The sequence below is a fragment of the Cryptotermes secundus genome, unplaced genomic scaffold (assembly GCF_002891405.2).
Source record: "Cryptotermes secundus unplaced genomic scaffold, Csec_1.0 scaffold1229, whole genome shotgun sequence".
Classification (NCBI taxonomy): domain Eukaryota; kingdom Metazoa; phylum Arthropoda; class Insecta; order Blattodea; family Kalotermitidae; genus Cryptotermes; species Cryptotermes secundus.
Window position 1 is genome coordinate 665,287 of NW_019723925.1, and position 22,943 is coordinate 688,229.

General features: G+C 42.4%; 2 protein-coding genes across 2 annotated transcripts in view; both read left to right on the forward strand.

Annotated features, from left to right (window-relative positions):
- The window catches only part of LOC111862190 (glucose dehydrogenase [FAD, quinone]), a 10,941-nt gene extending 2,716 nt beyond the window's left edge, over nt 1–8,225 (forward strand). Inside the window, exons 2-4 of the mRNA XM_023847382.2 lie at nt 3,996–4,330; nt 5,274–5,556; nt 6,808–8,225. Coding sequence (XP_023703150.1) covers nt 3,996–4,330; nt 5,274–5,556; nt 6,808–7,188 — 999 coding nt within the window. The 3' untranslated portion in view covers nt 7,189–8,225. The remainder of the gene's footprint in view (nt 1–3,995; nt 4,331–5,273; nt 5,557–6,807) is intronic.
- A 9,190-nt stretch (nt 8,226–17,415) lies between these two features.
- Nucleotides 17,416–22,943, forward strand: part of LOC111862189 (glucose dehydrogenase [FAD, quinone]) — an 18,523-nt gene continuing 12,995 nt past the window's right edge. Inside the window, exon 1 of the mRNA XM_023847381.2 lies at nt 17,416–17,599. The gene's annotated coding sequence lies outside the window, so the exon portion shown is untranslated. The remainder of the gene's footprint in view (nt 17,600–22,943) is intronic.

Here is a 22,943-nt window from a genome sequence, read left to right on the forward strand (position 1 = left end):
AGTCTGCTTTTACCGGTTCTCACGGTCTCTTTGCTTGCAGACTTACATATTTTTTCTTCTACCCTGAAGATGGAGGCGATACGTTCCTCCGAAACGTCGGTTAACACCACATATACACGGTGCAAAATCCCAGAAGACTGCTTTCTTCATAGACAGTTAGATCTCCATATTGGGGACACAACGAAATACCGAAAAGCCTTTCGCTTCCAGAAAGAGATACTAGCTACAACAGATTTCTTCCTCTATTACTAAGTCCATATCGGCTTTGGGACCCACTCAGCCTCACATACAACGGGGAGGCCTATCAGGAACTCTACCCGACGCGGCGTCAAAATGACCCTGACCCCTTTAGTCAAGAATAAGAATGCGTGCTGGATTCCTCTCCGCTCATATACCGCCACGGGGTCTTGTCAGGGTACAGGTACAGCCTTATCTTCTCCATTTATTTGTTTATCTACTTATGGGTTATCTACATAATTATTTATTTATCGGGGATTGGCTACCATCATGGCGCTTTAGACACCTCATTTGTCAATCTAAGAAACGCAGCTAGAACAAGGAAAAGATTACAGTTACTTAAACACATTCCCAACCTAATTAACAGTTCGATTTTTAAGCATCTACAAACATGAATAAAGCATGAGAGTTTTGGCTTTTGTGATTTGAAGCTCCTTAAAAATTAATTATGCTTACGATGAAGGCACTGCATTACACTAACTCAAATCAAACTCTTATTTCAAATTCAAATAAATCCATGAAACTAAACCCACTGGCATATGATTTTACGAGGACATAATCTGCCCATAGTAAGGTAAAAAGTAAAAAGGTAAAGTTGTCGCTGTACTTAACTAATTAAGCAGTACTACGTGAAGGCGTATGGGGGAGTGAATGTATAGACCCACGTTTTTCTTGACCTCGGCACTAGTTGGAGGTGAGTGGTCAGCTTCATTTCCCGGCCGCTTTACCCCCGGTACACACTGGATAGGCGGTTGGATTGACCTCAGAGCCGGCCTAGGCGACATGGAAAATGAAAAATTCTTGACCCTACCGGGACTCGAATTCCGACCCCTCGGTCGTCCAGCCAGTAGCCAGTCGCTACATCGACTCAGTCATCAATAGTACCTACGTAAAATAAATTCTTCAAATACTGTTGGTGAGTGAATGGGACAGATCTGAAATACGAGTATTATAGTAGGGGTATCTACACGTAAGTTCTGATGAACTGTACACTTAGATCAATATTGGGGTTAACGGTGCAATTTTGCTTACCGACGGAGTGCAATATATGCCCTTGAAGGTAAGGGCTGATGTGTTATTGGCCGCGCCATAGCTCAAGCGGTTAGAGTTCCTGGTTACAGATCCAGAGATCCGGGTTCCATTACCGGCACTACCAGATTTTCTGAGAAATAGTGGGTCTGGAACGGGGTCCACTCAGCCTCGTGACGATAATTGAGGAGCTATTTCAGGGAAATAGCGGCTCCGGTCTAGAAAACCGAGATTAACGTCCGTGAGGATCCGTTGCGCTAACCACGCGACACCCTCTATCCGCTAAAGTTGGCACTAACTTCGCCGACAAGTGGCGGTCGCTCGGTCGGTATAGTTCGCTTGCGGACTACAGGCTACGGAGTTTTAGTTTTAAGTAATTTCTTTTAGAATTACTGTCTTTAAGCACTTTTTTTATTCGGTATCTTTGAGCAGTCGAGAGATTGTTCAACTTTCTTTACCAAAGCAGATAAGAGTGGTCCACTTTTGTTCTGATTTTGCTGTTTCAATGTGATTTCGGTTATACTGTTCAGATTGAAATTTCGGGTTGTGGTGAATCATACACTGTTTTTTGTATAGTTTCTGGTTACTATTTACTCTGACTTTTCTTCCAGAGAAAACAAGGCAGGTAATGACTCCACTCATTAAATAATATAACCTGCCGTTTTGTTTGAGCGGGTGGCGAGAGTCATTCGGGACAACTGCATACGTATATAGGAATGTACGTAGGTTTCCGATATATGCGAAATTCTCGCTGTCCACGCTGATTATGTGATGTAAGAATAATATATTTCTTATTTAATTCGGTATTTAATTACAAATTGGGCACGCGGTAGTATAGTTGGTTGACGTACTATGCTACAAGTCAGAAGGTCGCGGGATCGAATCCCGATGAGGTGATTTTTTTTTTCAATTTACCTAATCCTTCCAGCCGCACTATGGCCCTGGGGTCGACTCAGCCTCTAAGAGAATGAGTACCAGGAATATTCCTGGGAGTAAAGGACGGCCGGCGGGTAAGGCTGACAACCTTACTGCCATCTCTGAGCCGATCGTCTAGAGCAAATGTGGGAGCCTCAACATCTCACAGACCTATGGGTCTCCACGGCCTGTTACAGGGATACCTTTACTTTATTTATTTAATTAAAATGTTGTCTACGTACCAAAAGCATCCTACTGTGTCACGTATTTCTGAATACTTATAACATGGGTACGTTATGCATTCTGAATTACAGAATTAATGTAACTGCAAAACTGCGTCAAAATTTGATACACTTTGTATAATTTTTTCAACGCATCCCCAGCAAGTCACCAACAGTTCAACAACAACGAACCGTTGTACAACTCAAAGTTATACTTTAACTTGGACAGATCAAGAAGGCAATATACGAAAAGGCAGTTATAATGTAAGAAAGAGCCCGTCGTGCCAAGTCATATAAAAGAATTCGAACCAAACAGAAAGCGTTTCACTCCACAGGGAGGGGGGTTCTTGTATTCTGGACAAATACTGCTATTGTACACCTGTTTTTGAAAAATTTAGTCGGATCCGACCTGATTTTAATATTATGTTCTATATACTGTTACACATTTCCACACTAACAAATTTATACTTATAGTTTATATATGGCTATTTTATGTATATCACCTGATGATGATCGTTCACGGTCGAAACATCAAAAAAGAGTTTTATATACAGGAATGATTTTTAGTAAGTTGACGAGATCACGACTCTGCGCTTCACGGCGGCCGATGCGCCTCCTCCCGTGAGGCGCGTACGAATTTTTCCGATGAATCAGCCGATAACGGTTGGAATGAAGGGAAGTAATCAATTTGTAGACAGCTTGAGGGCTTTATGTTTCACGGCAAGCAGTGCGGTTCATGTGTGAGAGTTTGTTTATGATTTGTCAGCAGTAGGCAGCAGCTACCAGCTCTGTTAGCCATTTGTTCTCAGTTACAGTTAGTGAGCACTGTGGTGAGTCATGGTGCGGTATACTTTAGAGCAATGTGTATTTCTGTATGACACCTATGTGAAATATGGATCTGCTAGGAAGTGTCGACGAAAATTTCGTGATGAAAGACTTCCCAGCAGACAATTCACAATTTGGAGAATAAACGTAGAACGGGGCTCTGAAGAGACATGAAACAAAAAAATAAGCACCGAGTCCTTACTGAGGAGAAGTTAGAGGACATAGGGGCCAGACTTGAAGACACCTAGAAAATCAGTGAAACGTCTAGCTCAGGAGACTAGACTGTCAAAGTCTAGCGCAAGAACGGCAACACAATTGCTGAAGCCATCTAGTGAAAGCTGGTGTCTGGTGTGCTGTAAGTGCGAGAAAGATTGTTGTACATGTGTTTTTTAACGAAACAATTAATTGTGAAAAATATCTACGTGTAAAAGGGCAGCATTTTCAACACCACCTGTAATCTGTGAATTGTTAATTACTTCATTCCGAACGTTATCGGCCGTCAGGCATGCTGATTAATTGGCAAAATTTACATTCTCCTTGCGGCAAGCAGCGCACCGGTCGCCGTGAAGCGCAGAGCAGTGATTTCATCAATCTCTGTATAAGCTTGTGTGACGGTTTATCGTACGGCGTACAAGACAACATAAACAGGATGCACTCTTATAACAAACATATACGGAAGTTATCTACAGTTCACGGCACTCCAAATAGCGACAACTGATATATTATCAAGAGAGCATAATAAATGTCATTTCTGGAGCTCCATTGCAGGTATATGCTGACAAAGAAGTCATCCTGTCGGCTGGGTCTGTCCAGTCCCCTCAGATTCTTATGCTATCGGGAGTGGGACCAAGTGACCATCTTAGGGAGATGGGCATTCATCCGATTGTGAATATGCCGGCTGTTGGCGAGAACCTTCAGGATCACGTGGCAATGGGAGGAACGGCATATCTCATAGAGTCACCAGCTCACATGGATAACTTTGGAGCCAGTTTCGTCCTACCGAAAATCATGACTATGAATACACTCCTCAACTTCGCCGTCCAATCAAGAGGCCCTCTCTATGCTCTGCCTGAAGCTGAAGTCATGGCTTTCATTAATACAAAGTGAGTAGATTGTTTTGTTCCACAACTAAGTAATTCCATGGAGCTCAGTTCTTCTTGTTCTGATTATATTTGACGAAGAGTACAAGTTGTGAAGCTTCTCATTATGCATTTTTCCCCAACATTCTACCATTGTAATCCCTCTTCGGCCCAAATACTCTCTTAAGAAAACTATTTCCAAAACACCCCCAGTCTATAACACAAACTTTCATTACTGAAGAGTACTATCTTGTGGCATATACAACCGTGTAGTCCGTCGAAAATCAATCGACGTTTCGGAGTAACATATCGCCTCCATCTTGAGGGACGAATAAGCCGAGCAGGATGCCGGAGGTTATGTTCCTTTGAAAGGTCGGTTCACTTTCAAAGGGCTACACGGCGAACAGTACTATTCATAACCACCGCTGTGAGATCCTCAAATCCTACTGAATTCATTATTCATTGAACAAATCACAAACAACAAAATCTCATACAAACAAGCAACAAATTTGCATACGTATGTGGGAGAAAACAAACGAACTAGCCAATCAATCCATGAATTAACCGCTTATCAGAATTTTACTTAGCTCATACTGTTGAGTACGGAAGGGTTTAATTCGAAAATCTCAATCCCTAATTGCCGATCACAGTGACCGCGCGGACTTCGCTCGCTCAAAAGCTGGGATCGTGGGTTCGAATCTCACTCAATGCATGGATGTCTGTGTGTGTTTATTCTGTGTTTATGCTGTTCTATGTGTAGGTAGGAGCCTTGTGCCGGGATTACCCCCCCGTCCAAGGAGTTCTACCGACTGTGTATAGGATTAAGGAACTGAAAAAAAGGGGCCAAGGTCCAACGAAAGGGCTGTAGAGCCACAGACAGATAGAATCCCTAATTATTTATGAACAGCCTCAAGATATATGGCACAGCAACGAGTTAAAATGTATGCGTGTATTCTGCACAATGTAGGTACGCAAACCACACAGAGGACTGGCCCGACATACAGCTGTTCCTCGCGTCCTATGCGGACAACACGGACGGAGGGCTGTTCGGCAAGAAAGACAACGGGCTTACGGACGAGTATTACGCTGTTATGTACGAACCTAATCTGTATAAGGACTCGTACTCCGTGCTGCCCCTGCTCCTGAGACCCAAGAGTCGGGGCAGGATACGCCTCAAGAACGCCAACCCACATGAGCATCCACTTATATACCCTAACTACTTTCACCATCCCGACGACATTGCAGTGCTAGTAAGTATGTAGTTGCAGACCATGGCTTAACTATCACGGGCACGAACAAATAAGTACTGTCACGTGTATGGGGTTTGTGTGTGACTTATAAGAATGGTTTTGGATTGGATGATTGGATCTATTGGCACCTTATACACACCACTCGGAACTACAGGCTATTACAGCGCTAGCGCTATTCTACACACTTTACAGTTCACCGTTACACGCGCATTAGGTTTCTCAGTCATTAGTCATATCCTGGCAATGGATTTATCACAGACTCCCTGGCACTTAAAATCATACATGAAGTCTTCTTTGCACAGTCTACTTCATTTCCTGTCATTTATAACTCCACCTTAGTCTGTCATCTCAAAAACTCGACCCAATTCTTGACAATAACTGACTCAAAGTCAAGGTCACACTGTGACTGACGGTCAGTCAGTCATTTAGTCTTGGTGTCGAGCCCCAAATGTTTGACAGTTACGGTCTTGTTTTTGTGGGGCGCCCTCTCTAACGAGGGGGCGGGTCTGTCTTTTGTATATGCTGCTGGTCTTGGTCAGCGCAGTCTTTCTTGGGTCCGACTCCCTTGGGACTCGCGACCATATTTTACTGTTTCAGATTTGAGACTTCTCTCTCCGTCGCCTCCTAAGACTCGCAGGGTCACGGTGGAGGTATTCGACCACGCCTCAACATGGGTAACTGACTGAAATGAACTTTTCCCCCCTTTATAACTCCCCGGCACGGACCACGAAGCAAACACATCCTCTCTATTGTTGAGAAGGCTTGTTTACTGATCCGTTGCCTAGCAATGGACGTCCTACTGTTGACCGTGTACGCTTCCGCGGGGATGTGTTTACAGGGTAGTTACCTAGCAATGGGTCTATACGTCACAGTATTATCCACTGCGGTGTTCCCGAGGATCGCCGCAGCCTGACCTGTATGTGATCTGAAATTAGGAACCACTGCAGTACGTAAAGAGCAGACATGCGTGGTAAAGGTAAAGTTGTCCCTGTGCTTAATTAATTACGCTTTACGCCATGAAAAATTACGAGGCAGTGGAATTCCAGGTCTACCATACGTGACCTCGGCAAACGATGGAGGTGAGAGGTCAGCTTCACGTCCAAGAGGTTTGGTGGACCGCAAAGCCGGTCTGGACACTATGGGAAAATTCTCTTGCCTCTGCCGAGAATCGAAGGTCGGCCGTCTAGCCCGTAACCCGTCACTACACCGGCTCAAGAGCCCTAAATCTTCCTGTGACATTTCCTGTTGCAGATTGAAGGAGCCAAGTTCGGATACGCGTTGAGCAAGACTCGAAGGATGCAGCAACTATCAGCACGCATTAACGAGATACAGATCCCTGGCTGCCGACACCTCGAGTTCTTGTCTGACGAGTACTGGGAATGCGCGGCAAGGCACTATACTATGACGATCTACCACCCGGTGGGCACATGCAAGATGGGACCTGCTACAGACCCGGACGCCGTGGTCGACCCTAGACTCCGAGTGTATGGCACCTGGAACCTCAGAGTTGTCGACGCATCCATAATGCCCTTTATCGTTTCTGGTAACACTAATGCGCCCGCGATAATGATCGCTGAAAAGGCATCGGATATGATCAAAGAGGAATGGCTGCCATCTTCTTCTAACACGTGACTAGTTCAGACGTCTATCTTCAGAGCACCTCTGGACAAAGGAAAAGACAATGCCTTAACACAAAGGCATACTCTGGCGGCTGCGGACGTTAGCCGTGCCACTCCAGTTACGTCATCAGTGACGATGTTTGTGAAAAGTGATAAACGACGGAAGTCCAGCACCAGACAAAGTTCCCATGCAGAAGAATAACGATAAATTTGAAGGATATATTTAAAACATTTTAAAGAATTTTACATGAGATATTCAATGAGAGAATCTCAAAATAGTATGACACTGCATTAACAACTAACACGACCGAACATTATCGAATCCATAAATTTGTAAAAAATAATTACCCTGACATCCATCATTTCAAAAGATTTTACTTCTAAACTGTATATACAGAACGCTGTAGCTGCGTTGATGTAAACGCACATATATGAAGGAGAGTCTGTAAATAGGTCACAAATGGAAGTAAAACAGCCGTTATGGACGTAATATGTTTTCTGTATGTGTATCACTAGGTAGCACCACAGTTCAGCTTCATGACAATCTAGGTAGCAAACATATATGACCATGTTAAGAGGCTGGTTTCAGTAGTCAAAATGGAGACAGTGCACGAGGAGTATTATACCGAGAAGCATCGTTCTGTTGTGCGTTCTTTTTTGTGAGCAAAAGGACTCAATGCAAACGATATTAATAAAAGAATGTTTCATGTTTACGGTGGGGGGTGTTTGTAACGTAAAGCGGTTCACAACTAGGTCGCGAAATTCTCTCAAGGACGTTCGAAAGCCGCAGATTATGCCCGACCAAGTGCGGAAGTGGCGGAGATAACAGCCAAAATTACTTCTACGCTGCGGATTTCGACGCACTGGTAAAGCAATGGGGCAAGTGTATCAATGTTGGTGGAGGATATGTCGAGAAATAAATGTTTCTTCCAGGGTTCAGTATTACATATTTTACGATTTATATCCATTTGCGACCTGTTTACTGACTCTCACATAAGATATTTCTACATCAACAGCATAAAATGAACAAGAACACGCTACTGGACCATACACTGAGTCAGCTCTGTCCAATCCACATTTTCATAAACAGCTTCCTTAAAATTCAATGTAATATTTTCCTTTGATATACAGCAGCTTCCTTACCGAACGTTTTACCGAGCAAGCTAACGTAGCTTGCTAGTATTCGGGAGGTATCCCATTCGAATCTTGAGTGTGTTGCTTGGTATCGTGAGGTCTTCCGTACCTATCTTCAGTCTCTCTAGGCGACTGGTAAGAACGTACGTTAACGTACGTCCGGCCCATGTACTCAAAACTCCTTTATTTATTTATTTATTTATTTATTTATTTTAAGGCGTATTTAACGAATCTGTCGTATTTCAATACAGAACGTCAAAAGGTAATGTAAAGTTGTCCCTGTACTTAACTAATTAAGCACTATGCCATGAAGGCGTATGGGGGGCGTGGATGTATAGATCCACATTTCATTGACCTCGGCACTAGTTAGAGGTGAATGGTCAGCTTCACGCCCCGGCCGCTTCACCCCCGACACCCACTGGATGGACACCAGAGCCGGTCTGGACGACTTGGACAAGAGAAAATTCTTGACACTATCGGAACTCGAACTCCGATCCTTTGGTCGTCCAGTCCGTAGCCAGTCGCCATAGTGACTGCGCTATCCTGGCTCCTCTAACTAAGACAAATCAATATTACAATATTATGTAACCATGCGAATTTAGAAAGCAGTCGGAGAAAAAAAAATATCGTGTGCAAACAGAGACAGAAGGAAGACAGGAGGGAGCTGAAATCTAACAAGAAACCCGACAAAAAGAAGCATATACCAGACATTACAAGTGTTTGTTTACAACTTGCGACAGATAAGTAATCTAAAATATGTTTCGTTTATTTTAAGACGAAACACGTGCAGATTGGGCTTCAGTTTCCCAGGGTGTGGAAGAATCGCATTCAAGATTAGAGTCCCGAGGCGACAAACCTCTCCTCTTTACACTTCGTAATGAAACGTGAGGACAGACGCACCAGGCTCTCTTTGTGTCATAATGCAATGAAACTCGGAGAGAGACAAATGTTATTTCTCTTCAGTCTTCACAATAGGATGAGAAAAGCAGACAGGAAACTCCAGTCCTCAGAAGCAACCAGCTTCGCTTTACATTGTTGTGACATGCAGACCCATTTCTGACCGCCTCTGCTGTCTTGTGGTCAGAGTTCCTGGCTACAGATCCTAAGGTTCCGGGTTCGATTCCCAGCGCTACCAGATTTTCTGAGGAGTAGTGGGTCTGAAACGGGGTCAACTCAGCCTCGTAAGGATAATTGAGGAGATATTTCAAGGAAATAGCGGCTCCGGTCTAGAAAACCGAAACTAACGGCCGTGGGGATTTGTTGCGCTGATCACCCGACACCCTCTATCCGCTAAAGTTGGCATTAACGTCGCAGACAAGCGGCGGTCACTCAGTCGGTATAGTTCGCTTGCGGACTAAAGCCACGAAGTGTATTTGTTTTGTTTGTAGATGCATTTCTAGGCAACAATAGAAAAGGTATTGTAATATTTGTTTTCTAGGTGGTCCGCGCCATGGCCACTGCTAGGCAACGGGTTGGTAAACATANGCGGCGGTCACTCAATCGGTATAGTTCGCTTGCGGACTAAAGCCACGAAGTGTATTTGTTTTGTTTGTAGATGCCTAGGCAACAATAGAAAAGGTATTGTAATATTTGTTTTCTAGGTGGTCCGCGCCATGGCCACTGCTAGGCAACGGGTTGGTAAACATAGTCCCGCAGAAGCGAAGAACAAAAGGAGATCTATTGTTGGGAAACGGCACGATAAACAGGCTTTGTCAAAAATAAAGGCTCCGTTTTCCGTGTGGTCCGTGAAAAGTAGATACTAGAGAGTAGAGTTGTGAAGCTGCCAGTTGTGGAAGAACGAGTATGAGAATTGAAGGAGTATAACGGAGTACAGCGGAGACCGAGAATGGAACTTGTCCGAGTGATTTGTGAAGTGGATAGATTGGCGATAGCGCTATAACTCATTGTGAATAAGAGAGATTGTGAAAGAAGGTGTTAATAAATGCAGTCATCCAATCCAGAGCCCGCTATTATTAGTCACCACTAGAAACACGTAACAATATAATTGAATGACAACATGGCATTGCTAGTGAAACACCGACAGAAGCAAGCAGTTCTCTTTACACTGTTCAAGGGAATGAAATGTGCAGACAGACGAAGCCACTCACTCCATTTAGTATTTCGAAACAGCACGATACATGTCACTGAAGATAAACCGTATTACGTGCTCTACACAGCCAACCAATATCTGTACTTAACTGAATTTCTCAGGAAGGTCATTGGCAAAAAGAAAGATAAAAAAGTTGACTTTGTAAATATGTACAAAGTGAATATATCAAAAAATAAACATATGAAAGTGCATTCTGACCTTGAGTATAACATACAAATGAAAGTATCAAGGAGATCTATACTGCAACATTGCAAAACGGTTAAAAATATGATTACATTTAAAGATGAAAATAATTTGGAGATGTTACTGGGGAGTCAGCGAATGAACGTGACTTGATTTTCTGAAAATTAAGAGTGGTAGCTCACATCTCAGTAAAAATGATTCCCACTCATTGGTTCTTATGTTCTGTTCCAACTGTACAAGTTAAAAGGCGTCGAATTACTCGTAGACTGCATGATGATCACTAGCGGTTACCAGTCCAGTACTTACTTACTCACGCAGCTGAGCCGTTCTTGAGGAGCCGCCAATTCTGGAGCTACTCAAGAATTTCCCAGCATCTTATGGAACCAGAAGGTTCATTACCGTGTTCACGAGAGCCCTCCACTAGTCCCTATCCTGAGTTAGATCAATCCAATCCACATCATCCCATCCTACCTCTTTAAGATCTATTTTAATACTGTCCACCCACCTACGCCTTGGTCTTCCCAGTGGTGTCTCTTCTACTGGCTTTCCCACCAGTATCCTATATGCATTCCTCTTGTCCCCCACTCGTGCTACATGCCATGCCCACCTCATTCTCCTTGACTTGATCATCCTAATTATAGTTGGAGAAGAATACAAGTTATGAAGCTCCTCATTATGCAGTTTTCTCAAACCTGCTGTCACATCATCTCTCTTCGGTCCAAATATTCTCCTCAACACCCTCAGTCTATGTTCCTCCACCAGTCCGGTACAATCACACAATATTCCTCTAAGATTCATTCTGATAGCATTTGACATATTTAAAATCCTTCCTCGTTTTAATGTTGTTTTATTAGCTTACTTTCGGGCTGGACAACCGACTGGTAGGAGTTCAAGTCCCGGTAAGGTCAAGAATTTTCTCTACTCCACGTCGTCCATACAGGGTCTGGGGCCCACCCAGCTTCCTATCTAATGGGCATCGGGAGCTCTTTCCCTGGGGGGGGGTGAAGCGGTCGGGGCGTGAAACTGACCACTCATCCCTAGCTAGTGCCGAGGTGAAGAAAATGTGGATATATACTTCCACTGACCCATGCGCCTTCATGACGTACTTCTTAATTATTTAAGCACAGGGACAACTTTACCGTTTACCTTTTAACTTTAATTATTTAAAAAAAAAATAAAGTAGGCTAATGCGATCTCCATGCTGTTTTGAATGCCTGAACCTATCTTTATGAAACATGGTACGCATATAATGGCACCTGAACCCATCTCAACAGTGTACTTCATAAATCCATCCCCCCTTAGTTTGTGTCTGTATGTGTATTCTTCCTACCGTTGCTAGGCAAGGGATCGGTGTATCCCTCCTTTCGTTGCTAGGCAACGGCTTGCCAAACACGTTCCTACTGCAACGAATACAAGCAACTCCCTATCGTTGAGAGGTAACAACGCGGTAAAGAAGAATTGCTGGCGGCGTCCTTTGCTATGCCGTCCTTGCCGTAAGAAAGAAAAGGCGATTAGTTCTTCCCAGAACTTCTTGTTCTCTGTCATCTGCTCCCGATCGGAAAGATGAAAAAATCCCAGAAACAAAACTATCGATGTGAATGGGCATCAACGAACCATACAGCTGCCCGACCAATCACCACTCATACTTAGTGTTCAGGAGGTCCCGGGTTCCAGTCTCGATATAGAGACCGAATATCTTGGCTGAGGTGTTTCGTAATTTTTCTCAATCCCTCCACGCAAATGCAGAGATCGTATAGCACCTCAAGCAACAGCATGACCGCTCCTTTCCGATTCATTACCCATTATCATCCTACCATTCGAAGTTTTACTTACTGAAAATGATGTTGAACTAATTAAGAACAAATTAAATACATAAAGATAACAAATCTCCTTAAAGCAGATCAATACAGTACAAATGTTAAATATGCTTATGATTACTGATATCCAGATTGAAGACCTCTCCACTAAAGATAAGTCTCTCTAGCACAGCGCCCTACTTAACGAAGGCCACTGTCCCATATAACATTAACACGTAGGCTTCATTATCAGGACAATAGGACGAGATACGAACTGCCATATTATGCAATCAAAGTTCACTAGACGGCCGTACTGATTTCTGTAAGTGGAAATTACGGCTACATGACGTTTATACTCCCACGAGCCTGCGTTCTCAGCCTCGCCGGTGCTAACCAGGTGAGGTTATAATTAAGGCGTCCTATCCCTTACATTAAAGAACGGTACAACGCATGGCTATCAGCTACACCATACATGAAGACGCCGGCAGAGAAATATATCAGAAGGGCACGACAAACCAATCGATCAATTCAAAATAATCAGAGCAAATAAAATCAAAAAGACAAGATAACAAACAAGTACAATCTAGAAGAAAGTATTAAACCTAACATAAAGTTACCCTATGTTCAATTAACAACCCGGTCGTGAAGCTCTATCAGACGTGAAGTTGTAAGTAGATTCTGAAGGGTTTTGGCGATGGTGTATAACACTCAGAACTACTGCCATTTCGGGTTCTGTCCATCGTCCGATACTGTTCTACAAACTAGGAAACAATGTCTCGGAAGGCCGCGCCGTAGCTCAAGCGGTTAGTCGCTGGCTTCCCACCGCGGCGGCCTGGGTTCGATCCCGGGTCTGGTCAAGTGGGATTTGTGGTGGACAAAGTGGCGCAGGGGTAGGTTTTCTCCGAGTACTTCGGTTTCCCCTGCCAAAATTCATTCCATCAATTGCTCCACAATCATCCTCACGTATCATCTGGGGCTGGTACAACAGACCAGAAGTGGCCGCAGTACAAGGGACTTAGTCCCACCCCACTAGCAATAAAAAAATTTCTCAGAAACTGGATCACTTTCCATATTAACTGGACCAATGACTGAGGCTAGCTCTTTCTAAAGGACCGAACTCAATAGGTGTCTCCCCCCTCACCTGATGACGCAAACAGATCCAGTTTCCGAAATGTTTTTTCTAGTTCTTAAAGTACCGGACGATGGAGAAAGTCCCAAAAACCCAGTAATTCTGAGTGATGTGGTAGTTAGACCATTCTTCATCTCGGCGCAGATGCAATGTCCCGGTCTCTTTATCTCCGGAGTAAGATCCCCACTAACCACCGGAAGGGAAGTTGACTGAGCCCCAGAGTCGACCTGCGCGATGTGGAAACGCGAGACTTCTTGCTTCTGCCGAGAATCATGGCACGGTTCCTCGTTGGTCCAGCGCGTAGGCTAGTCACTACAGCGACTGATCCATATCGGCTATCCTTAAAATCCAACAGGCAATGCATTTGTTACGTTCAGTATAAAGAAAGGGCAATACATTTTGTGGGTTTAAACTAAGTTAAGTTAAATCGAACAGGCAAAACTGCAACCGAACCCCTCACATTTCGTTCATCTGTACCTTCAGGGCTGTTTGGGTTAATATCAAAAGGAATTAAAAAGGATGGACGCCAATGAGAATTGTACTGAAGGGTAGGTACACGAATGTGATTGGACGGACTAGGGGGCCGGTTAATAATTATCGGAAGGGTGTTAAGTCCAAAACTACCTTCATCAGTGGTATCAAGATCGTTTTATTCGCCATTAGGAGACACTGCAAACTACTTATGATGAAACCAGTGAAGCAAGCCAACACAATTCGCTGTCCCTTTACATACTGTTGGCAATCTCATAGTCTGGGATCTCGAAACTAAATCCATTTCTGTTTATAAACTTTCACTTGAATGCTATATCGAATCGGGTACATCACTTTCCTGAATCATATATGATCCTTAAGTTCAATTTTAAACTTTATTACAGCAATTCAGTAGCTTGAAGCAGCATGCACCTGCTCTTGTCCAAAAGGTGAAGCCAAGTGATCTACAGCTTCGAGAGTCAGCATCAGAAAACAATGCTACAAACAAAAGAGCATTGCTTTTCAGAAATACGTAATTCTCTCGACTGATAAGCTACATTTAAACTGGGTAACGTGTCATAATTGCCTTACTATGAATTTTGTTGGCTGGCACTCAGAAAGCCCCCTTCGACACGTTGAACACGATCACTTTGAGGGTGCGTCGCCTTCGAACGAGTTCGAAATCTCGTGGCTATACAGAGCTGTCAAGGAGGCGACAAACTGGCGCCTTTAACAACCCAGAAACATCGCCCTGCCAGCGCAAGACAAAGCAATGCGACCTTAGACAAGTCAATACCTTGGCTTAATTAATGGCTGAATATGTATTTACGTACAAAGACATACAATTTACAAATCGGTAAAAATTAAATAATTATATATAATCAGAACTGCACCAATGTGAACAAACAAAACATCCAGCAGCTTCACGAAGTCCACTAAATGGCATTTTTGGTGGACACAAACTAAAGGAATGTCCACTAAAGGCAATATCTGCGTTTAAATTTGAGGAAAGACCAGTGGCTCGAAAAGAAAGAAAGAAAAAAAAAAGAACTTCAGGATTCAAACTAAAGAGAAAACCAAGTACAAGGTTAGAGTCAACGGTTCAAAATGAGTGGATAAAATCTTGAAGGCAATATATATGTTTGGAATAGATTAAATAACGTATTATTATTAAGGCTCTACAGCCCTTTGTTGAGCCTTGGCCCCTTTTTCAGTTTCTTGATCCTATAGACAGTCGGCAGGACTCCTTGGACGGGGGATCAGCCCACCGCAAGGACGCTACCTACATACAGAACAACACAAACACAGAATAAACGCATACAGGCATCCATGTCTTGAGTGGGATTTGAATCCACGATCCCAACGTTCCAGCGGGCGAAGACATTTCATGTCTTATACGGTGCAACGACTGACATCGGCTTAAAGAACACCTATAACACCAAATAAGCGAGACCTTCAGTAGGTCAGACCCAAGGGGACACCCACCGAATCACCGATATATTCTAATTCAAGAAACACTACTGCACTGAATATGAAAGATATTTAAGGGACTCAAAAAAGACCACCAAGTCGGACGAGAAAAATATTTTGGGGGTTCAAATTAAAATCAATCAAATACAAACCGAAGGTATCTGCTACGACGTAAGATACTGCCTATCGTTAATTAGAGGATGACGCAGAAAATGCAGCATTAACGAAGTTCATGTGCAGCGCATGTACAAACATTGCGCTTCTGCAAATTATCTGTCGTCCTGTTTATATCTCGAAACACAACGTTCAGGAGACTGGATTCTCCAAAACATCGTGTTTTAAATAAAAACAAGGACGCTGTTTAAATAAACACAGGACGATGGATAATGTAGAGAAACACAATATTTGTGCTGACGTACCAACGTCATCTTACTAACAAGTAGCCCTTCCCTCGCCCCACAAAAAACATGACGTATGAACATTTTCAAAGAGTACTAACTAACCTCAAAGAGGGAGCACGCGGCAGCGTAGTTGGTTCAGACACTATGATACAAGACGGAAGGTCGATTCTCGATGAGGTCATTGGATTTTTCAATTTGCCTAATCCTTTCAGCCGCACTATGGCCCTGGGGTCGACTCAGCCTCTAACAAAAATAAGTACCAGGAATCTTCCTGGGGGCAAAGGGCGACCGGCGCGTTAAGGCTGACAATCTCACCTCCATCTGTGAGCCGACTGTCTAGAAAATGTGGGAGCCTCGACGTCTCACAACCCTATGGGCCTCCACGGCATGTGAAAGGGATAGCTTTACTTTTTACTATACTGTGACATGACATCGTGCAGTTAATCGACTTTGCCTTGTCCATATCGACAACTCTGGGACTCATCAGCTTCCTGTCCGATGGGCAGTCCTTGAGGATGTAGCAGAAGTGTTAAGCTGACCACTCAGCACCTACTAGTGAACTCTACAAAGAGTTATCCGCAATCCCACTACTTGCCTTCGCGCAGACCTTGCAGACACGGGCGTGGAAACATGCGCTGTACAATAACAACATACTCCAAGTGTACGCCCAAAAGAATATTCTGTAGTGTTACGGAAATTAAGTAAAATATTGGTCAAAATAAGAGCAATTAATCAGGAAATTCTGCTTATTAAAAGTACCATTTTAAAATCGAGTTACAAGTATGTCACTACAGCACAATACCGCAAACGTGTTTCAAATGGAAGAGTACCACCACCCTGTAGTCCGGTACAAGTTCACCGACGTTTCGGAGGATTACACTGCCTCCACCTTCAGGGTCTGAGAGTAAGCTAAATAAAAAACCAGCAAGAAGGATACACACAGGGCCCGACCCTGAAGATGGACGCAGTACGTTCCTCAGAAACCTCGTTAAACTTCTATCGAGCTATATATGGCGCTACAACCCAGAAGACAGTACTATTCATTGTCACCACTGTGAGAACCTAACATCCAACAAGTTTAAATTTGCTTTCCTCTCTCCTGAAAAGTGACCTTTAGTGACTTTGGCCTGAACCTCTTAACCGTAACACAAAATATTTTATCAGAATCACAAAAAAAACTGGCAAACATGTTTATGTACTGATTGGAACAAGGTTTACGCAATTAATAATTCGTTGAGACATTATATTTGTTCTTTGATACAATCTGAAGAATTACATAACAAACATTTTAACCAACGACTACGTTACATGGGTCGCTCTTGGATCACACAGCCTCTTCTACCTTTATCTTACTTGGGGATGGGTGGGATGGGGGGGGGTGTTAAACTTGTAGATTGACACGTACGCACGTATATTTGACATCATTATGATAACATCAAACCTATCACAAGTTCAAGACAAACACAAGAAAAAAAAATACAGAAAAATTCAAGTGGCAAGAGCGTACAAGAGCGTAGGATTGTACCTGTATATAAATTGGCTCCGATATGTCAAAGGACAAGATTGTCCAGAAGAGCAGAGGTGGTGACGGGCGCACTCACCTGGCTCTTCGACCTGCAACTCTCTGAGTTTCGCTCCTCAGCATAACGAGATCGCCAGTCTGCGCGTCATCTAGTCCCTCAAGACTGGAGCAGGGATAACGGGCCGCAATTCTTCGCCAAATACCGCAGGTAAATCATGTTTGTTTCACATACACGCCAAGTTATATTGACATTACTTTTATGAAAACAGGACTAGGTCACTTGAAAGTCAGAGGAAAATCAGACATAGGTTATCGTGTGACGATACCATTAATAAAGAAATAGAATATTATTATATTATAGCATCCTGTTGCACTTTTCCATTAGTGTCAGTTTTTTTTTTTCAGTCTCATGTGCAACATTAATGTTCTATACAATTTATTAAAAGACATTCAATTTAAAACTTTTCACATGTTTCGACAAATGTAGTCATCATCAGGTGTTAAAATGATTGGACGAGATACTGAACCTTCTGTTTCGTTTTCCTCTCGATGCGCATGCGTGTTTCCGTTGGTGGGTTGTATTCTTTGCTGTTGTGTGTTGTGTTGCGTGTCTTGTTTTGAAAACAAGACAAGATTGGTCGAAACATGTAGTGAATAACTTTTAAAGAGTATCTTTTAATACATTTTATAGAACATTAGTATTCCAAGAGATACTATAAAAACTGACACTAAAAGAAACAAAATAAACCGCTGAACATGCCAGTTCTTCTGACCTGACACGTTACATGCATATCGCCATATGGCAATATGCCTTTCCCGTATATAATGTAAAGTTTCAATTAAAACATAAGCATCTTCACCATCGTGAAGAGAGGTGTTTAGATTTATTCTTGTATAGGGATATTTTTAAAGGTGTTAAAACTCGTCTCATTTTAAAAATTGCGAAATTCGACGAGTCTATTTATCGCTTTTATGGTCGTTCCGGACTTCTTTTCTCTTTAGGTTAATATTAACACACTGTTATTGCGAGATAGGACTTTTCCATTCGTCCTATATATTGGAACCATCTTACGTAGTAATACCTAAAGTTTAAATTTATTTAGGCAATATCTTTTATTTTCTATTTTGTATGTATGCCCTAAATGTACCATGAATATATATTAATCCCAAGTGGTCTCTGTGTCTAATTAAGCACCACGCCATGAAGATGTATAGGGGAGAGTAGCTGTAGCAACACTCAGTCCTAACCTGGCAAAAGATGGACGTGAGCGGTCACCATTACCTCCGGCGAAAGATCCTCTGTTACCTATTGGATAGGGTGGGGTCAACAGCCGGTTTGGACGACGTCGCAGAAAGAATAATCCTTGCCCCTACCAGGAACTGAACGCCGATTCCTGGCCGTCCAGTTTATAAAACAGTCCCTAGACTGACTGAGCTATCCCAGCTCCCAAATGTACATCTTCTTGTTATAAAAGGCGTCAAATCCTAGATGACAATATTCTTTATAGTAAGGCCGTGAGAACTCCGATTAAAGTTACGAATGTTTTAAAATTATTGTGGGCACCCAAAATTCCTTCCGAGGGAAGCACGTACCTGTAAGCATTCTGGTTCATGAAGGTAAAAAGGTAAAGCTACCCCTGTGCTTAACTAATTAAGCACTACGCCATGAAACCGTATGGAGGAGTGGATGTACAGATCCACATTTTCTTGACCTGGGCACTAGTTGGAGGCGAGTGGTCAGATTCATGCCCCGGCCGCTTTACCCTTGGGACCCATTAGATAAGAGGTTGGATGGACCCCAAAGCCGGTCTGGACGACTTGGAGAAAATTTCTGACCCTACCGGGACTCTTAACTCCGACCTTTCGGTCTTCCAGCTCGTAGCCACTCGCTATACTGACTACGCTATCCTGGCTGAAAGCATTTTGGTTTATAGGTGTATAAATTCAGAAGTAGTATAATATGCCCGAATAGGTTAAAAATTATTACTTACGGAGATCTGAACATGAAACCCATTTCGTTCGCAAGTTTTAAGTGGGAAACACACGCCGGCAAAGCTTCGTACATCAGTGTTCATGATACAAGACACGCCCGCATATATGTCATCTACGAAAAATGACTAGCCATAGAACGGATTTTTTATTTTGATGTTATTGTCATAAACAGCATTCATTGTACTAGCCACTGATATAATAGTAGGAATGACTCAGCAATAAAAGAACAAAGGGGCAATGTCGCAAATTTGAATCAATGTGTCTTCATCATTTCAGTCCATGACATTATAAACTGTCTTAATCCGTATAAAATGGAATTTGGAATTAAAATTATTTAATATAAACCATATATGTCATACAGATCATACTCAAATCAGATTTTCATATATAAACTCTTTTAAACTCACGGAAGCATTCTGTAAGAACTATTATTTTTTTATTGATAATGGGGTGGGGCTAAGTCCCTTGTACTGCGGCCACTTCTGGCCTATGGTACCAGCCCCAGATGATAGGTGAGGGTGATTGTGGAGTAATTGGTGGAATTAAGATTGGCAGGGAAAACCGAAGTACTCGGAAAAACCTGCCCCAGCGCCACTTTGTCCACCACAAATCCCACTTGACCAGACTCGGGATCGAACCCGGGCCGCCGCGGTGGAAAGCCAGCGACTAACCGCTTGAGCTATGGCGCGGCCTTCTGTAAGAATTAAATACATTTTACAGAACAAGCAATCAATTTAAGTGAACTAACTTTTAGCAGCAGGGACCTTCTTGATGGACCAGCAGTTAATCAAAATACTCTCCGTCCAATATGGAATCCGAAGGCCAGCCATTGGTCCCTTAACTTGAAAACAAAATTACTTTATTGCTCACTCCCCATCAAGTTTCTTTAAAAGTAATTTTAATATGATCTGGTTCATCCTGGTCCGTCACACTAGCAATATTATAAAATGTTAATCAACTCCGTCCAGTGTGACTGATAAAATGACTTTTCTTCCTTTCCTTTTTAATCTTTTATCCTTGACATGTTTCGGTCTTAGAGACCGTCTTCAGAGGGATATATCAATACGGGCAGAAACTACTATTACAGTGTGTTTGGTCAGTAATATCCCTCTGAAAATGGTCTTTAAGACCGAAACATGTCAAGGATAAAAGATTTTTTTTTATTTATCATTTATTAGCAATCTGAATTTGCATTCTATGAGCTAATTTTCTGTCATGTACAATAATTATTCTATTGTACTAAGTTGGCTTGAAGAGCTGTAATCCATCGATTACACCTCAGATAAAAGAAATAAAAATAATTTTATCAGTCACACTGGACGGAACTGATTAAACTTTTGTAATAATTTTAATATTATCCTCTAATATACACTCAGGCCTTCCAAGTGGTCACTTTACGTTTTCGGATCAATGTTTATGTATACATCTGTTACTCTGAAGAGGTCATAATGTAGGCCTATGTATCACTTTTGTGTGAAAATGGAGATGTGTTCTCGGTGGTACGGCGTGGATATGACTGAAACCCGTTTGATCATCCTCTTAATCTGAAATCAGGTTTTGTATCTGCTTCTGGTAGCAGTCACAAACAACCGTAATGTACAGTCATTTTAAGATTTTATTTCTTCTCATGGCAATAAAGTCTACACTATAACATATAACAATTTAAGGCACCAAGTAACATGCAAACGGTAAACGAATATGACGAATATTTTAAATAGAATTATGCCAATATTATATTTAAGCAGGTATCCCTGTGAATTTTACTTTAAAAAAATTAAAATTTTAAATAAAAAAAATTAAATTTAAATTGAAGATTTTAAAAATACCAAAATTCAAAAATCAAATTGACGTATGTAAATTAACAAAAATTTTATACATATCTGACAAATATCAGCAAGAGGATTCTGATATATCGGGACCTATTAACAACGGAGAAATGAACAATTAAGGAAGCTGGCGTTTTTAAAATTTTAAACTACGTGCAGTGTAACAGCTACGTGAGAGAATACACCTCATGATGGTCATTTACGGCCGAAACATGTAGTGTAGAAGAAAAGGAGACAAAAGAACTACAATAAATAGTTGCTCTTAGGACGGAGTTTGTGTCATACATAGAATTATGCCATGTTTCAAGATGCTGGAAGTCTCATGAGTTCTGGCTTTTAAGCTCCCATTTTCGTATTATTGCCACGACATTAAAACATGTGACACGATTAATACTGTACAGAGAACAACAGGGAATAACTCATATGAGATCTCATGTACTCACGGCGATGAATATTAAGGACCAACGAAACTGGCAACTGTGATGCAACAGAAATTTCCGAGGAACGTCACCGAATTCAAGAAGGCAACTTCTTTCCAGATTAGCAGGCGCACACTGAGGAAACTTATGTTTGATTAACTGCTCATATCATCTCAAGCGAGTGTGTTCGTCCGACTCAATGCGTGAATGTAATTTTCATTTATCTTCCGTAATGTCAGATAATAATACTTATTCTGTCATAATATTGCCGATCTCAGTGGCCGCGGGGTCTAAGGCATGAACTGTCTTCGCCCGCTCGAACACTGGGGTCGTGGGTTCGAATTCCACTCGAGGCATGGATGTCTGTCTGCGTTTATGCAGTGTCTGTGTTGTCCGGTGCAGGTAGCGGCCTTGCGACGGGCTGATCCAAACTCTAAGGAGTCCTACCGACTGCCTAAAGACTGATATACTTAAGTGAAATGAAGCGTTTCATGGATGTCCCGTGCTCCAGAGGGAGCAACAGGAATGCGAATGAACGAATAAATGTCATAAGAGATCATCGGAAATGTCACAGAATTTAAACAATCGGGAACAGAAGTAATCAACTCCATGGAACTGAGTCCTTCTTAACGAACTACTAGTCGCTCAGCTAGTCAAAAAATTCCCAGTCATTTATGGTGGCCCGAGGATTCACTGCAGTGCTCACAAGAGCCTGGCACTGGTCGGAAGAGAAATAACAAAAACAAATTCCGTTCACAACTGAACATTCAGAAAAATGCTTGCCATTAGACTATTCAAGAACACCATCTTGTCCGCATCACTTTTTACTGACGTTGAGAAAAAAATTCTGTCGGTTGGTTTATATGATTAAGTCAAAGATAATGAGGTGGGCAGGACATGTAGCACGAATGGGGGAGAAGAGAAATCCATATAGGATATTCGTGGGAAAGCCAGACGGAAAGAGACCACTGGGAAGACCAAGGAATAGGTGGGTGGACAATATTAAAATGGATCTGAGAGAGATAGGATAGGATGGTATGGGCTGAATTGATCTGGCTGAGGATAGAGACCAGTGGAGGGCTCCTGTGAACACGGTAATGAACCTTCGGGTTCCATAAAATGCTGGGAAATTCTTCAGCAGCTACACAATTGGCGGCTTCTCAAGAAGGACTCAGCTCCACGAGTGAGGGTTGGTTTATATGATTACCAAGGGTGGATTTCTACCCTGAAGAAAGATAAATCTGATGTAAACTGCCGAGGAGAGATAAACTAAGAGCGGATCTAATGAAATTCGTGATGTATACTGAGGGCTCAA